General features: G+C 36.1%; 1 protein-coding gene across 1 annotated transcript; it reads right to left on the reverse strand.

Annotated features, from left to right (window-relative positions):
• Nucleotides 1-411: 411 nt before the first annotated feature.
• On the reverse strand, nt 412-8,773 carry LOC134006553 (uncharacterized). The gene is made up of 6 exons (XM_062445469.1): nt 8,713-8,773; nt 8,326-8,580; nt 1,757-2,068; nt 1,298-1,430; nt 926-983; nt 412-767 (listed from the first exon to the last, which is right to left on the reverse strand). The coding sequence occupies exons 1-6, from the start codon at nt 8,771-8,773 to the stop codon at nt 615-617; spliced, it is 972 nt and encodes a 323-aa protein (XP_062301453.1). The 3' UTR covers nt 412-614.
• Between the last annotated feature and the right edge of the window lie 7,207 nt (nt 8,774-15,980).

The raw sequence follows: 15,980 nt of genomic DNA on the forward strand, positions 1-15,980 counted from the left end.
GCACACTCACAGCTGTAGTTCCCACTATCCTCTGGTGTTAAACTGGTCAGGTGAAGAAATTGAGTGTCATTCTTTCTCATAAGTCTGAACCTGGAGTCACATCCATGCTCAAAGCTGCGTTCATATTTTTTTTTACCTCAGACTATACTCTGTTCCTCTGCTGCAGAATTCATTATTTCACTTTTGCATATTGGAGTAACATATAGCTCTGTCCCAGTGGTTTTCACAAAAGTCCCTGCAAACAATAAAAGTCAGCATGAAATGTAAATCATATTTAGTTGTTTTCTTCAAATAAAAGCTGATAATAACACAATGGCATTCTGATGATAAGTGACTTTAAAAAAAATAGTTCCTGTACAGTACCTTGGCTGTTGTTCTATGCAGGTAGCCATTAAACATGTGTGATTATGACGAAGCAGTGAATCTACACAGGAAGTTGTGTGTTTTTTTGCTGTGTGATGACGATAAATGTAGAGAGGCAAGTGGAATATTTTTCCTCTGTAAGTCAGAAATAAAACAGTTGTCATGGTATCAAAACACCCTCCGATGCTGTAATCTCCATATTTAGGGAAATAATGTCATAGAGTTACATGTTTATGTTCTCTTCTCTTGGTTCAAATGTTTTCATAAATTTGATCACTTGGATCACTGTCTCTGGCTGAATTTGTCTTGGTGCCATGTTGATGGCGTTTTGACGAGACAGTTTGGTAGACATCAGTTATTGGACACATAAGGTTTGCATAAAGGTTGTCTGGGTCATCTTTATCCTGTAAAAACAGATCAGAATTTGAATGAATGATGTTTTAAAAGTCTGACTTCATTATGTTGAACAATGGTCGAGACGCTGAGTCACTACATTTAGTGAAACCTCTGGTTTATAAGGTTCAAAGCCACTCATGCACTAATCACAAAATACATTACTCACCAAGGACCTGGGAGTTTCACGTGCAGGTAATGCAGATGTGTCTGTTCTTGAACAGTTTCTTTAAGCAAGAAAGAATGTCAGAGTTAGTGACAAAACACACACACACACACACACACACACACACACACACACACACACACACACACACACACACACACACACACACACACACACACACACACACACACACACACACACACACACACACACACACACACACACACACACACACACACACACACACACACACACACACACACACACACCCCTAGCTGGGGCATAACAACCAGCTGTTTTGTGCTTTCCAACAAAACCTCTTATCTGACTGCATTGTTTTATGAGGTTTAAAACACGTAAGTCAAACATTTTCACCTGCAATGAATTTTTCTGAGGATGAATCCAAGAACAACTCCAGTAATAACGATGAATGCAGTAACACCACAACTTATTCCTACTGCCAAAGAGGTAGAAATAGGCAAAATACTGGAGTTGACCTCTTCATCTGCTGGGAGATTGTAAAGAAAAAAAATATCCAGTGAAAGAACAAGACAATGTAATGTTGGGAATCAAATATTAAATATTTCACAACATAATTTTAACGTACTGCACTTAAAGTACGGTATCAGTCAAGGACTTGGACACACTTTCTCTTTCAAGTAAACAGGAAGGTGTGGGTTTTTTGGACTGGTACTGTAGGTCTGATTACTTCTACAATCACAGACATCATAATGTTACTAAACTTTTTCATAATGTTAACAAATTGGGTCGTAATTACTTCACACTGAGAGGAAGTTTGAAACACAAAAGCAAGAAAATAAATCCAATATTTACCTTCCACAGTGATGTTAAGATGGAGAGTATTTGTTCCTTCACGTTTTGTACATTCACAGCTGTAGTTCCCACTATCCACTGATGTTAAATTGGTCAACTGAAGAAAGAAAGTCTGATTCTTTTTCATAAGTGTGAATCTGGAGTCACATCCATTAAATAACTCCTGTCCATATCTGTATGCCAGTCGACACTCTGCTCCGCTGCTCTTGTCTGTGCTGATCTTACACACCACTACTAAAACGGTATTCATTATTTCATTGGTGCATATCGGAGCGACATATGATTCTCTCCCAGTGGTTTTCACATCAGTCACTGCAAACAAACAGTCATACAAGTCAGTATGAAATATAGAAAGCATTTAGTTGTTGTCTTTAAACCAAAGATGATTAGAAAACAATGACAGTCTTAAATGATAGAAACTAGTTCCTGTACAGTACCTTGGCTGTTGTTATATGCAGGTAGCAGCAGAATAATGAACCACAGTTTACAAACACCCATGTTGGTCAAGAGGTGTGAGCAACAGTTTGAGTGCTGCTGACAGTGAAGAGTTTAATAAACTGAAGGGAGGAAACTGCCACTCTCATTTGACATGACCTTTAGACAGCTAAACCTCAAACTTTGTCAGAGACGTGACAGGAAATGCAAGACATGACTGCTTTCATATGAAGACACTCTGAGGGTAAAACAGAGTACAATACAGAAAGAAAATAGTTTTATATCTTCAAACATCAGGTCTACAGTCATGTGTTCAGACTACAGTTGATGTTGGATCCACTAAGAATCAAACTAATATGACTTTTTGCTGAATTTATGTCTTAAAGTTTGTCCACTTAGGATAACAGACTACATCTTGATATTCACTTTCACTGACATGTTTTTTTTTGTGGTCATCACATATTTGCAGGCCTGTGCAAAGAGCAAGCAGCATCCTACAAGCTTTTTTGTAATAAGGAAACTGCAGCTTTGTCTTCATTCAACATTTCTTTAATTAGACAGTTGTTAGTAACAAAAAAACAATTGATGCTGTTGAATTTGGTTTAAACTAATTTATTTAAGCCTGTTCATGGAAAATATTATTACTATATTACACATATATTTACAGCATGGTTCAGTGGTTAATCATTTTGACTTGTGTTCCCTTAAAATAAAGTCTTCCTGGTAGCCCTTGTTACAAGTTGCATTGTCCGACAGTCAAACAAAAGAGGGCTTATTTGTTTCATGTGAACTTTTAGATGCTTGAAGACATAAGATGCAGTAATTCACAATACATGAAGGAAAAATCTGAATAAAGTTTGATTTTTTTCAACCATCCAGCCACTGTAACTGTTTTATACAGAGTATTTCTATCTTATCTGGTAGATGATGTGTATAAAATGGCTGAATTTGTCTTGGCTTCATGTTGATGATGTGTTGAGGAGACAGTTTGGTAGACATTATTTGTTGGCAGCTGAAGGCTTTTGTAGGGGTCATCTGGGTCATCTTTATCCTATAAAAACAGATCAGAATTTGAATATATGATGTTTTAAAAGTCTGACTTCATTATGTTGAACAATGGTCGAGACACTGAGTCACTACATTTAATGAAACCTCTGCTTTTCAAGGCTTTTTAAGGTTGTAATCCACTCGCACACTAATTTGATGAGAAAGTACATTACTCACCAAGGAGCTGGGAGTTTCACGTGCAGATAATCCAGATGTGTCTGTTCTTGAACAGGTTCTTTAAATAATTAGAAATATCAAAGTTAGTGACACACCAAATACACACACATCAGCTCTTCTGTGCTTTCCAACAAAACCACTGACTTACATCATTTTAAACGTTTTAAAGCACGTCAGTCAGAATTTTTCACCTGCAATGAATTTTTCTGAGGATGAATCCAAGAACAACTCCAGTAACAACGATGAATGCAGTAACACCACAACTTATTCCTACTGCCAAAGACGTAGGAATAGGCAACATACTGGAGCTGACCTCTTCTTCATCATCGTCTGGGAGATTGTAAAGACAAAAAATATCCAGTGAAAGTCCAAGATAATGTAATGTTGGCATCTTCTCTGAATCCACTACATCATTTTCACATTAAAAATAAATAAATAAATGAAATAAGTTATCTGCTAGTATTCTGCTGTGAACGCAGAAAAAAAGTTAAAAATGAGAGGAAGTTTGAAACATAAAAGAAAGAAAATGATATTTACCTTCCACAGTGATGTTAAGATGAAGAGTCACTGTTAATCCAGGATATACACATTCACAGCTGTAGTTCCCACTGTCTCCTGGTGTTAAACTGGTCAGCCAAAGAAAGAAAGTCTGATGCTTTTTCATAAGTGTGAATCTGGAGTCACATCCATTAAATAACTCCTGTCCATATCTGTACGCCAGGTAACACTCTGCTCCGCTGCTTTTCTCTGTTCTGATCTTACATACAACAACTAAAACTCTGTTCATTGTTTCATTGGTGCATATCGGAGTGACAAACGTTTCTCCAATGGTGGTTTTCACAAGAGTCACTGCAAACAAACAACCATGAAAGTCAGTATGACATGTAGAAAATAGAATTGTTGTCTTTAAACCAAAGATTATTAGGAAACAATGGCAGTCTTAAATGATAAATGATAGAAACTAGTTTCTGTACAGTACCTTGGCTGTTGTTATATGCAGGTAGCAGCAGAAGCAGAACGAACCACAGTTCACAAACACCCATGTTGGTAAAGAGGTCTGAGCAACAGTTTCAGTGCTGCTGGCAGTAAAGTTTCTCAGTGCTGAAGGGGGGGAAGTGACACTGCCCTTTGAACAGTTCTTTAGATACCTACACCTCAAACTCAGTGGTACAGGCTGATGTCTTCTCTTCTTGAAAAGGAAGTGCAAGGCATGACTTCTTTCATATGAAGACTCAGTCACATGTTCAGATCACTATTGGAGTTGGATATCAAACCAATATGTTTTGTACACATTTCATTTTTAGTCTACACATTACATAAGTGTTTATTAGCAGAGATATTTCTGATGTTTTAATGGTGCAACCTGATTTAGTAATTCACTAATCTGAAACTAGTTAGTAGTTAAATATTAACTTTTACAGCTTTGCAGCAATTTGACAAACTGACAACAAATGTACAATCAGGTTTCACTTTTTATTTTTCACATAATTGATTCTGATCATCATTATGTTTAGCAAACAGTACATTGCTCTTACTATTCTTCTCTTAAAAATATTAAACTTTTACAACTTATATAAAACAAACATGAACGTTTTAGACAGAAATGCATTTTAAGGAATAGTCTCATAAGATTCTAATACCAATGTATGTAACATACTGCCACCTTGTGGACATCAGGCTTAGTTTAACTTAGTATTCAATAGGAGATCATGCAACATATTACACTGGATATTGTATAATTAAAGCTCAGTAATGGCATCTCTAAATTTAAACATCCTCTCAGCTGAAAATGAAGTAATTCACAATACATGAAGGAAAAATCTGAATAAAGTTTGATTTTTTTCAACCATCCAGCCACTGTAACTGTTTTATAGAGTATTTCTATCTGATCTGATAAGTGATTTGTATAAAATGGCTGAATTTGTCTAGGCTTCATGTTGATGGTGTATTGACGAGATAGTTTGGTAGAGATCATTTGTTGGCAGCTAAAGGCTTGTGAAGGGGTTGTTTTGGTCATCTTTATCCAATAAAAACAGATCAGAATTTGAATGCATGAAGTTTTAAAAGTCTGGCTTCATTATGTCGAACAATGGTCGAGACACTGAGTCACTACATTTAGTGAAACCTCTGCTTTTCAAGATTCAAATCCACTCACCAAAGAGGTGGGGTTTAACATACCGACAATCCAGATGTGTCTGTTCTTGAACAGTTTCTTTAAATAAGAAGAAATATCAGAATTAATGACACCCCAAACACACACACATACATCAGCTCTTCTATGGTTTCCAATAAAACTACTGACTGCATTATTTTATGACGTTTTGTTTCCAAGTAAACTCCAAATATTTATCTATGAATGCAGAAAAACACATAACACATCACACTGAGAGGAAAACACAAAAGCAAGAAAATAAATCCAATATTTACCTTCCACAGTGATGTTAAGATGGAGAGTATTTGTTCCTCCATGATATACACATTCAAAGCTGTAGTTCCCACTATCCTCTGGTGTTAAAATGGTCAGCTGAAGAAAGAAAGTCTGATTCTTTTTCATAAGTGTGAATTTGGAGTCACATCTATTAAATAACTCCTGTCCATATCTGTACGCCAGGTAACACTCTGCTCCGCTGCTCCTCTCTGTGCTGATCTTACACACTACTACTATGATATTCATTATTTCATCAGAGCATATTGGAGCAACATACAGTTATCTCCCAGTAGTTTTCACAAGAGTCACTGCAAACAATCAGTCATAAAAGTCAGTATGAAATATAGAAAATATTTAGTTATTCTATTATTATTATTCTATTAAATCTTCTATAACTAAATATGATTAGAAAACAATGGCAGTGTTAAATGATAAAGGATAAAAACTAGTTCCTGTACAGTACCTTGGCTGTTGTTATATGCAGGTAGCAGCAGAAGCAGAACGAACCACAGTTCACAAACACCCATGTTGGTAAAGAGGTCTGATCAACAGTTTCAGTGCTGCTGGCAGTAAAATGTCTCAGTGCTGAAGGGGGGGAAGTGACGCTGCCCTTTGAACAGTTCTTTAGATACCTACACCTCAAACTCTCAGTGGTACAAGCTGATGTTTTGTCTACTCTGAAAAGGAAGTGCAAGGCATGACTTCTTTCATATGAAGACTCAGTCACATGTTCAGATCACTCTTGGAGTTGGATATCAAACCAATATGTTTTGTCCACATTTCATTTTTAGTCTACACATTACATAAGTGTTTATTAGCAGAGATATTTCTGATGTTTTAATGGTGCAGCCTGATTTAGTAATTCACTAGTCTGAAACTAGCTAGTACAATACTTAACGTTTACAGCTTTGCAGCAATTTGACAAACTGACAACAAATGAATCAGGTTTAACTTTTTATTTATTACAATATTGATTCTGGTCATCATTATGTTTAGCAAACAGTAAATTGATCTTACTATTCTTCTCTTAAAAATATTAAACATATAAGAATAATACAGTTATATAAAAACCATTAAGCATGAATGTTTAACAAAGAAATACATTTTGAGGAATAGTCTTATATGAGAGTCTAATACAAATATATGTAACATAGTGTCACCTTGTGGACATCAGGCTTTGTTTCACTTATTATTCAACAGGAAAACATGCATCACATTATACTGGATATTATATAATTAAAGCATCACTGAATTCATTCTACTGTGGTAAACACATTTGAATAATTAGTACTAAGATTTTGTATTCCGACAGTTGAATAAAGTGAGTTCACTCTCTGTGTGTAGGTGCTGTACGGCTCAATTTCCTCTGGTTCCTGCAGAATGACAGACATTTCTAAATATGTTTCCTTTTAGTTAAATGAACAGCACCAACAAATTAAATGCAAAATTGTGGTGTACATTACCATGTTTAGAGGATTGGTCATCGGTCCATGTTGTCTTCTGTTGGATAAATAAACACAATAACACATTACTAAATAGGTTTTAGTGTTGCAAGTGATGTATCAAAATGTTTACCATTGATGTATCTACAATAAAAAGTTATAAACTTTATTAAAAATAATCTTTTCCAAAAATGAACTATGAGCATGATTTCTTACCCATGGAGTTTATTTCTGTAGATAATTCCCAGGATGACTCCAGCTATGATGAAGACTATTATTATACATATATATTTTATTATATTCAGCATGTATGTCAAACTTGTGTCTTCTTCTTTTTCTTCATCATCATCAACTAAAATAGAGTGAAGGGGAAAAAACTTGTCAGAAAAATGACATGAGTATTTGCTTTACATTTAAAGTCCCCCTCCAGTCAGAAACATGTTTTCTTCTTTTGCATACAGTTGGATGTTTGAGCTCCACTTGGCTGAATGGTGTATGCGTGCAGTTTGACACTGGAAGTCTGTTTCATATTTATCTGCTGAAAATCTGATTTTAAGGGACGAGCTAGTGATCATGATTTGTGACACCACATTTAGAGCCAATATTGGGGTAAATATACAACTTATAAAGTGTGATATGGAGACATGAAGCCGCCTATGCATAAACAGCGAGAACAAACTTCACGGGGAAGTGGGACACGTCTTCTCTAAAGTAGTTTAACTTTTTAAATTAGCAATATCTGCATATTTATAGATTCTGTCATTTTTAATGAAGGAAAGTAAGCAAATATAAATTCTAAGAAATTTAAATTGGTTATTATCCATGTTTTGTTGAAAACCTAGACTGTAAAACAGACATTATTGTTTCAAGTGGAGTATTTTTAGATGTCTTAATAAATAAGAAAGGGGATCTTTAAGATCTTGTTTCATCAGTATTATCATGTAATATTTTATATTGCAGAGAAAAATAAATGCAGCATTTACCTTCCACGGTGATACTAAGATGGTGAGGAAATTCACCGTCACGTTGTACACACTTACAGCTGTAGTTCCCACTATCCTCTGGTGTTAAACTGGTCAGGTTAAGAAATATAGTCTGACTCTCATTCATGAGTCTGAACCTGGAGTCACATCCATGCTTTAAGCCGTGTTCAATGCGATACGTCAGGTTACACTCTGGTCCTCTGATCCTCTCTGTGCTGATCTTACACGTTACAGATGTGATGATATCAATTGTTGCATTGGTGCATATTTGAGCAACATATGGTTCTCTCCCAGTGGTTTTCACAAGAGTCACTGCAAACAATCAATAATAAAAGTCGGTATGAAATCTAGAAAATATGTAGTTGTTCTCTTTCAACCAAAGATGATTAGAAAACAATTACAGTCTTAAATGATAAATAATAGAAACTAGTTCCTGTACAGTACCTTGGCTGTTGTTATATGCAGGTAGCAGCAGAAGAATGAACCACAGTTCACAAACACCCATGTTGGTCAAGAGGTCTGATCAACAGTTTGAGTGCTGCTGGCAGTAAAGAGTTTACTGAACTGAAGGGGGGAAACTGACACTCCCCTTTGATCTGATCTTGATACCTAAACCTCAAACTCTCTCAGAGTTGTGAGATGGTGTCTCGTCTCTTCTGTAAAGGAAGTGCAAGGCATGACTGCTTTCATATGAAGACACTGAAGATAAAACAGAGTACAGTACAGAATCAAAATAGTTCAGATCTTCAAACATCAGGTCTACAGTCATGTGTTCAGACTAGTGTTGAAGTTGGATCCACTAAGAATCAAACTAACGTGACTCTTTCAACTGATTGTTAACTAGTGATCCAAGAATTTTTTGCAAGGCAAGGTAATTTGGATATTGGTCTATAGTTATTAATACAGTTCTTGTCACCTCCTTTATGAAGGGGTATAACATGCAGCATGAACTGCACCAGAAGAAAGAGAGATTGAAAATATGGGTTATTATTTGCTCTAAGATAATATAGGCCGAGTGCTTAAGGAAAAATTGATCTAAATTTTCCTCAATGGCAAGGAGAGCATCTTTGACAACGTTTAAAGAGACAGGATCTAGAGTAAACTGCTGGCTGCTAGAAACAGAGAATACTTTATTATTGACAGGAGAGGGAGCTAATCCCCAATTCTTGATTTGATTGGAAAATTAAGAAAAGTTTTTATTTTTATTGAATTTACAGCCTTCCAAAAAAATTGGTGGATTTGAATATGTCTAGAAAATATTCTGATTTGGCTTTCCTCACCAGAGCTGTACATCTGTTTCTTAAATATCTTAAAGCAATACAATAACAATTATTCCCAGAGCATCTAGTAGGCGACCATTGATGCTTAACAATGATTTAAGATCAAGTGAGTGCTCCTAAAACAGGCTACAGGGCAGTGATCACCAATACCAGGGTCCAATACACCAATGGAAACAATTGTATTACTCCTATTTGATCAGGGTCACTGCAAACAATCAATCATAAAACAGCAACATTTTGGTGTACAGTACCATGTTTGAAAGATTGGTCATTAGGTCAGATTGTTTTCTGTACAGTACCTTGGTGGTTGTTATATACAGGTAGCAGCAGAAGCACAACGAACCACAGTTCCCAAACACCCATGTTGGTCAAAGGTGTGAGCAACAGTTTGAGTGCTGGTAACAGTAAAAGGTTTACTGTACTGAAGGTGGGAAACTGACACTCCCCTTTGATCTGATCTTTAGATACCTAAACCTCAAACTCTCTCAGAGGTACAAGCTGATGTCTTGTCTCAAAAGGAAGTGCAAGGCATGAGTGCTTTCATATGAAGATAAAACAGAGTACAATACAGAAAGAAAACACTTCAGATATTCAAACATCATGTCTACAGTCATGTGTTCAGACTACAACTGGAGTTGAACCCACTAAGAACCAAACCAATGTGACATTTTGCTGAGTTTATCTCCTAAAGAAAGTTTGTCCACTTAGGATAACAGACTACATCTTGATATTCGCTTTCACTGACATGTTTGCTTTTGCGGTCATCGCATATTTGCAGGCCTGTGCAAAGAGCAAGCATCCTCCTCCTACAAGCTTTTTGTAAAAGCAAACTGTGGCTTCGTCTTCACACAGCATCGTGTTAGTTTGACTATTGTACGTGACAAAAACACAGTTGATGCTGGTGAACTTGGTTCAAGTTCAGCTATTGAGGCCTGTTCACGCAAATCAGTTCATGTTACAGTAAAATCTACAGACTGGTTCAGATGTAAGAGTTTCACATAAGAAGAAATATCAGTTAGTGACAAATCAAACTCATTTTCTGAGGATGAATCCAAGAAAAAACTCCAATAACAACGATCAATGCAGTAACACCACAACTTATTCCTACTGCCAAAGACGTAGGAATAGGCAAAATACCAGAGCTGACCTCTTCGTCTTCTAGGAAATGGTAAAGACAAAAAGTGTCAGGTGAAATATCAAGATAATGTGATGCTGGCATCTTCTCTGAATCAAATATTAAATATTTGCTCCACATAGTTTTCACAGGTAAAAAATGTTTTTTTTCTAAATAATCTGCCAGTATTCAACTATGAATTCAGAAAATAGTTAAACGTATAACATGGTTATATGTGTACAGTACCATTCACTTTCTCATTCAAGTGAAGGGGAAGATGTGTCTAAACCGCTAAAAGAAGTGTGCTTATAAGAGCATGCTGCTTGCCATCTGCATCGAAAGCACAGGCCTCTATAAATGTGACAACCACGACAGTGAATGTCTGTTAAAGCATGTAACATGATGTAGCTTGTTATTGAGTGGACTAACTTTAAATGTAGCAAACGTCACATTGGTTGGTTTCTTAGTGGATCCAACTTCAACCACAGTCTGAACACATGACTGCAGACCTGATGTTTGAAGATCTGAACTATTTTCTCTCTACATTCTACTCTGTTAGACCTTCAGAGTTACGAGTTGGCGTCTCATTGCTTGTGAAAAGGAAGGGATTGTGCTACTATATTTAGACACTGAAGGTAAAACAGAGTACAGTAGGTGCATGAAAGAAAACGTCTTTAAACATCAGGTCTACAGTAATATTCAGACCACCTCTGGAGTTGGATATACCACCAATATAAAGTTTTGTCCACATTTTATTTGAAGTTTACACATTACTCAAGTGTTTACTAGCTGAGCTGTTTTTTATTTTGAAGGTTTGGTGGTGCAACCTGATTTAGTAATTCACTAGTCTGAAACTATAGTTAGTAGTTAAATATTTAACTTTTACAGCTTTGCAGCAATTTGACAAACTGACAACAAATGTACAATCAGGTTTCACTTTTTATTTATTACATAATTGATTCTGATCATCATTATGTTTAGCAAACAGTACATTGATCTTACTATTCTGCTCTTAAAATGATTAAATATACAAAAATATTACAATTTATATAAAAAAAATAAGCATGAATGTTTTAGACAGAAATACATTTTGAGGAATAGTCTTACAGGAGAGTCTAATACAAATATATGTAACATAGTGTCACCTTGTGGACATCAGGCTTTGTTTCACTTATTATTCATTAAAACATACATCACATAATACTGGATATTGTATAATTAAAGCATCACTGAAATTCTACTGTGGTAAACATATTTGAATAATTAGTACTAAAAGTGTGTAGACCAACAGTTGAATAAAGTGAGTTCACTCTCTGTGTGTAGGTGCTGTACGCCTCAATTTCCTCTGGTTCCTGCAGAATGACAGAAATGTCTAAATATGTTTGCTTATAAGTTAAATGAACAGCACCAACAAATTAGATGCAACATTTTGGTGTACATTACCATGTTTAGAGGATTGGTCATTGGTCCATGTTGTCTTCTGTTGGATAAATAAACAATAACTCATTACTAAATAGTATTTTTTAGTGTTTCCATGTGTAACAAAATGTGTATCACTGATGTCTCTCCATTACTAAGCTATAAGCTTTATTAAAGATGATCTAGTCGTAACATTAAGAATGAGCATGATATCTTACCTATGAAGATTTATTCGGTAGATAATTCCCAGGATGACTCCAGCTATGATGAAGACTATAATTACACCAATATATATCTTTATATTCGGCATGTCTGTCAAACTGGTGGCTTCTTCATCATCATCTAAATAGAATGAAGGATAAAAAAAACACGTCAGAAAAATGAGATTAGTAGCCATTTACTTTATTTGTAAAGAAACATTTAACGGCCTCCTCCAGTCAAAAATATGTTGTTTGAACAGTTGTTTGAGCTCCACTGTTTTCACATTTATCTGCTGAAAGTGGAAAGTTTCTCTGAGCTCACTGATAATCAGGTTTTTAGGGCGAGCATGATTTGCAGCATCCCAAACTAGTTTGGAGTCATAGTCAAATATACGACCTTTAAAAGTGTGATATGGAGTGTGAAACGTCTGAAGTGAAGATGATCAACTTTTGAAGTGAACAATATTTGCATATTCATTGCCTAGGTTCTGACATTTTTAATGAGTGAAAAGCAGTAGGTGTAATTATAAGACATTTAAATTGGCAATTATACATTTTCTGTGGAAAACCTAGACTATCAGATACCCTTTACTGTCTTAATAAACGTCTGGAGGGGGCCTTTAAAATTCTACTTTACCAATAGTATTATGTAATATTGTATATTTTACGCAATACGAAATCCAATATTTACCTTCCACAGTGATATTACGATGGAGAGTAACTGTTCCTTCACGTTTTGTACATTCACAGCTGTAGTTCCCATCTCCTGGGGTTAAACTGGTCAGCTGAAGAAAGAAAGTCTGATTCTTTTTCATAATTGTGAATCTGGAGTCACATTCATTAAGTATCTCCTTTCCAATTCTGTACGACAGCTTACACTCTGCTCCGCTGCTGTTCTCTGTCGTGATCTTACACACTAAAACTAAAACTGCATTCATTGTTTCATTGGTGCATATCGGAGCGACATACGTTTCTCCCACGGTGGTTTTCACACGAGTCACTGCAAAACAATCAACCATAAATCAACATGAATCCACCTAACAAGCAAGTACTACAACAAGCAATTTACAGAAAAATATATTCCCTCTTTAAACCAAAGACAATAAGATAAACAGCAAACAAGTTATACATGATAAAAACTACTGTGAGTACAGTACCTTGGCAGTCAATAACAGAAGTTGTCGGCAGCAGCATCAGCAGAGCAAACCACAGCTCCCATACGCCCATAATGGTCAAGCTACAGTCACACTGCTGCTTGCAATGTAAAGTAAGGGTCCCCTCAGTGTGGGTGGACAGCACGTCCCCCGACCCCGCTGATGAAAAGTGCGAGCTGACACAGAGCTAGATGGTGTGTACGCTTCTAGAGAGGAAGTGCAGACGCAAGACGCCTTCTGCTTTTATATAAAGGCACTGTGAGGGTGAAGCAAATGGCAACTGCATGGAAGCACTTACATGTTCTTCATTCTAATGATAATAAACTATAAATAATACATTTTAAATACATGTTGGTATTATTTTTGACTGCAAAGAAAGAGAGGATTAATGCTTGCCATTGAAAGTGGGAGTGTCCTACTTTCTGAGCTCAGTGAGCAAGGTGTAAAAGACAAGAAAAGACTGAAGACAGAGGACAAGAAGAACCATTTTGCCATTTAAAGTTTAACTTTGACTTTAATGTATTTGTTTTCCCCTACTGCAAATGTTCAGTTAACATATATAGCAATAGTGTACAAAAACATTAAACTATACTAGCAAGTCAACATTTATTTATTTTAAAGTTATAAATGAAGAAAATAAGTCCATGTGTTGATATTCATAGCATCATTTCCATCTTAGTTTGATACTGTTTCATAGATGGGGTAAGCTGGATGGGAATCCCCGTAGTCACCCGTTTCCTCATCTTTAAAACTGTTGATTATCTCATTGACACTGGTTTGATCTGCCTCAGTATCAAAATGACTTGGGATAGTTTGGTATTCATCAGTGGCTGGCTGCTGCAGGCTTGTGTAATGGTCATCTTCCTATAAAACCAATTCAAAATCATTATGCAGCACACACAGGAGGAGCATAAAACAGAACTACTGTGTTTAGACGACTCAGCTCACCGAATAACGGGTAGTTTCAGTTCTGTTTAATTCAGACAGTCGTGAACTTGTATTCTCTCTGTTAGGGCACATTAATTTAAATGTTAAGAGTTAGTAGAGGCACAATATGAGAGCAAAAGTTGCTTAAGATTGAAACAATACAGCCTAAAAAAAGAAGAAAATGCTGTTAACTTTCACTCTTATTTAACTCAAGAAACTAGAAATGACCATTTGTTAGGAAAATCTTACATTTCTGTGCCAACAAAAAGAAAACTACTTGTACTTCTAACCATGACTCACTATAAAAACATTATTATTATACATGTTTAAAGTTTTTTACCTGCGATTTTTCCCTTTTCGGAAATATGTACAGATGATTCCAGCTGCTGTGATGAATATAGCTGCAGCAGTCACAGTGATGACGGCTGTAGCGATGAACTTTATGCCAGAAAAAGTGGCGCCATCTTTATCTCCTGCACATGGTCACAAAAACCCAAATAAACACCTGCAGCATGTTATTTCATCTGTTCTGACTGAAAAACTTAAACATAAGCCATCTAAACTCACCTTCCACAGTTATATCCAGATCAACAACATATGTCCCCCTTTCATATGAACACTCACAGCTGTACTTCCCACTATCCACTGGTGTTAAACTGGTCAGGTTGAGGAATACAGTCTGGTTCACGGTCATCAGTGTGAACCTATAGTCGCATTCGTGGTGAAATTGTTCATCTTGCGTGTACAGCAGCTGACAGTCTCCCCCCCGATGTCTCCCTGTGTTGACCTTACATATAACTACTACAATAACACCTGAGTTTTCATTCATACATACAGGAGTGATGTCTGATTCGTTCCAAGTGGTTTTCACAACAGTCACTGCAATCAAAAGGAAACTTAGTGGATTACATTCAACACTTTTAAAACACAAAATAACAAAATGACCTGCATAAATCCGACATAATACAAAGTAGTTTTAGTACAGTACCTCTACTGCCAGTACACAGTGGCAGAAGCAGAAAAAAGCACTGTTTCCATCCATCCATACTGGCCAAAAGTAGACTGAACAAAGGTCAAATATACTGCTTTGACTGCAGATTACAGTTCTGAAATGCTACTTTGTTCGCACTAATGTTCACTATGAGCAAAACATCCTAATACAGAAGTGAACCTGACCGCTTCTACTTTCAATGATCCTGAGTGGAAAAAATTTAATTTCCCAAACGTCACTTTAAGTTGTTGAATGCAAAGAGAGAACACATAAACCATACATGCACTCACTTCTATTACATTCAAGAACTTGTTAGAGCAATGTTAGAGCACTTGGATAAATTCAAACAGTCAAAAACAGTTTTGCAGTATGAACATGTTATGAACACGGTTGGTTTTAATGCTGGTAAGCCACACTTCTTTCTTTTTGTGTAGTGTACATGTAAGAAATGATCTGATAAAGCATTTTAAACACATTATAGTATTTCTTGATTTGTCGCTTCTACAGTAGTTCAGCAACATCATAAACAAAAATCATCAACAAAAACATCTGAACATTGTAGTGTATCTATAAAAGTACTGAGAGGAGAGTATTGGAGGCTAATCTATAAATAAACAACATAACCGT

The sequence above is a fragment of the Scomber scombrus genome, chromosome 24 (genome assembly GCF_963691925.1).
Source record: "Scomber scombrus chromosome 24, fScoSco1.1, whole genome shotgun sequence".
NCBI classification, from domain to species: Eukaryota; Metazoa; Chordata; class Actinopteri; order Scombriformes; family Scombridae; genus Scomber; species Scomber scombrus.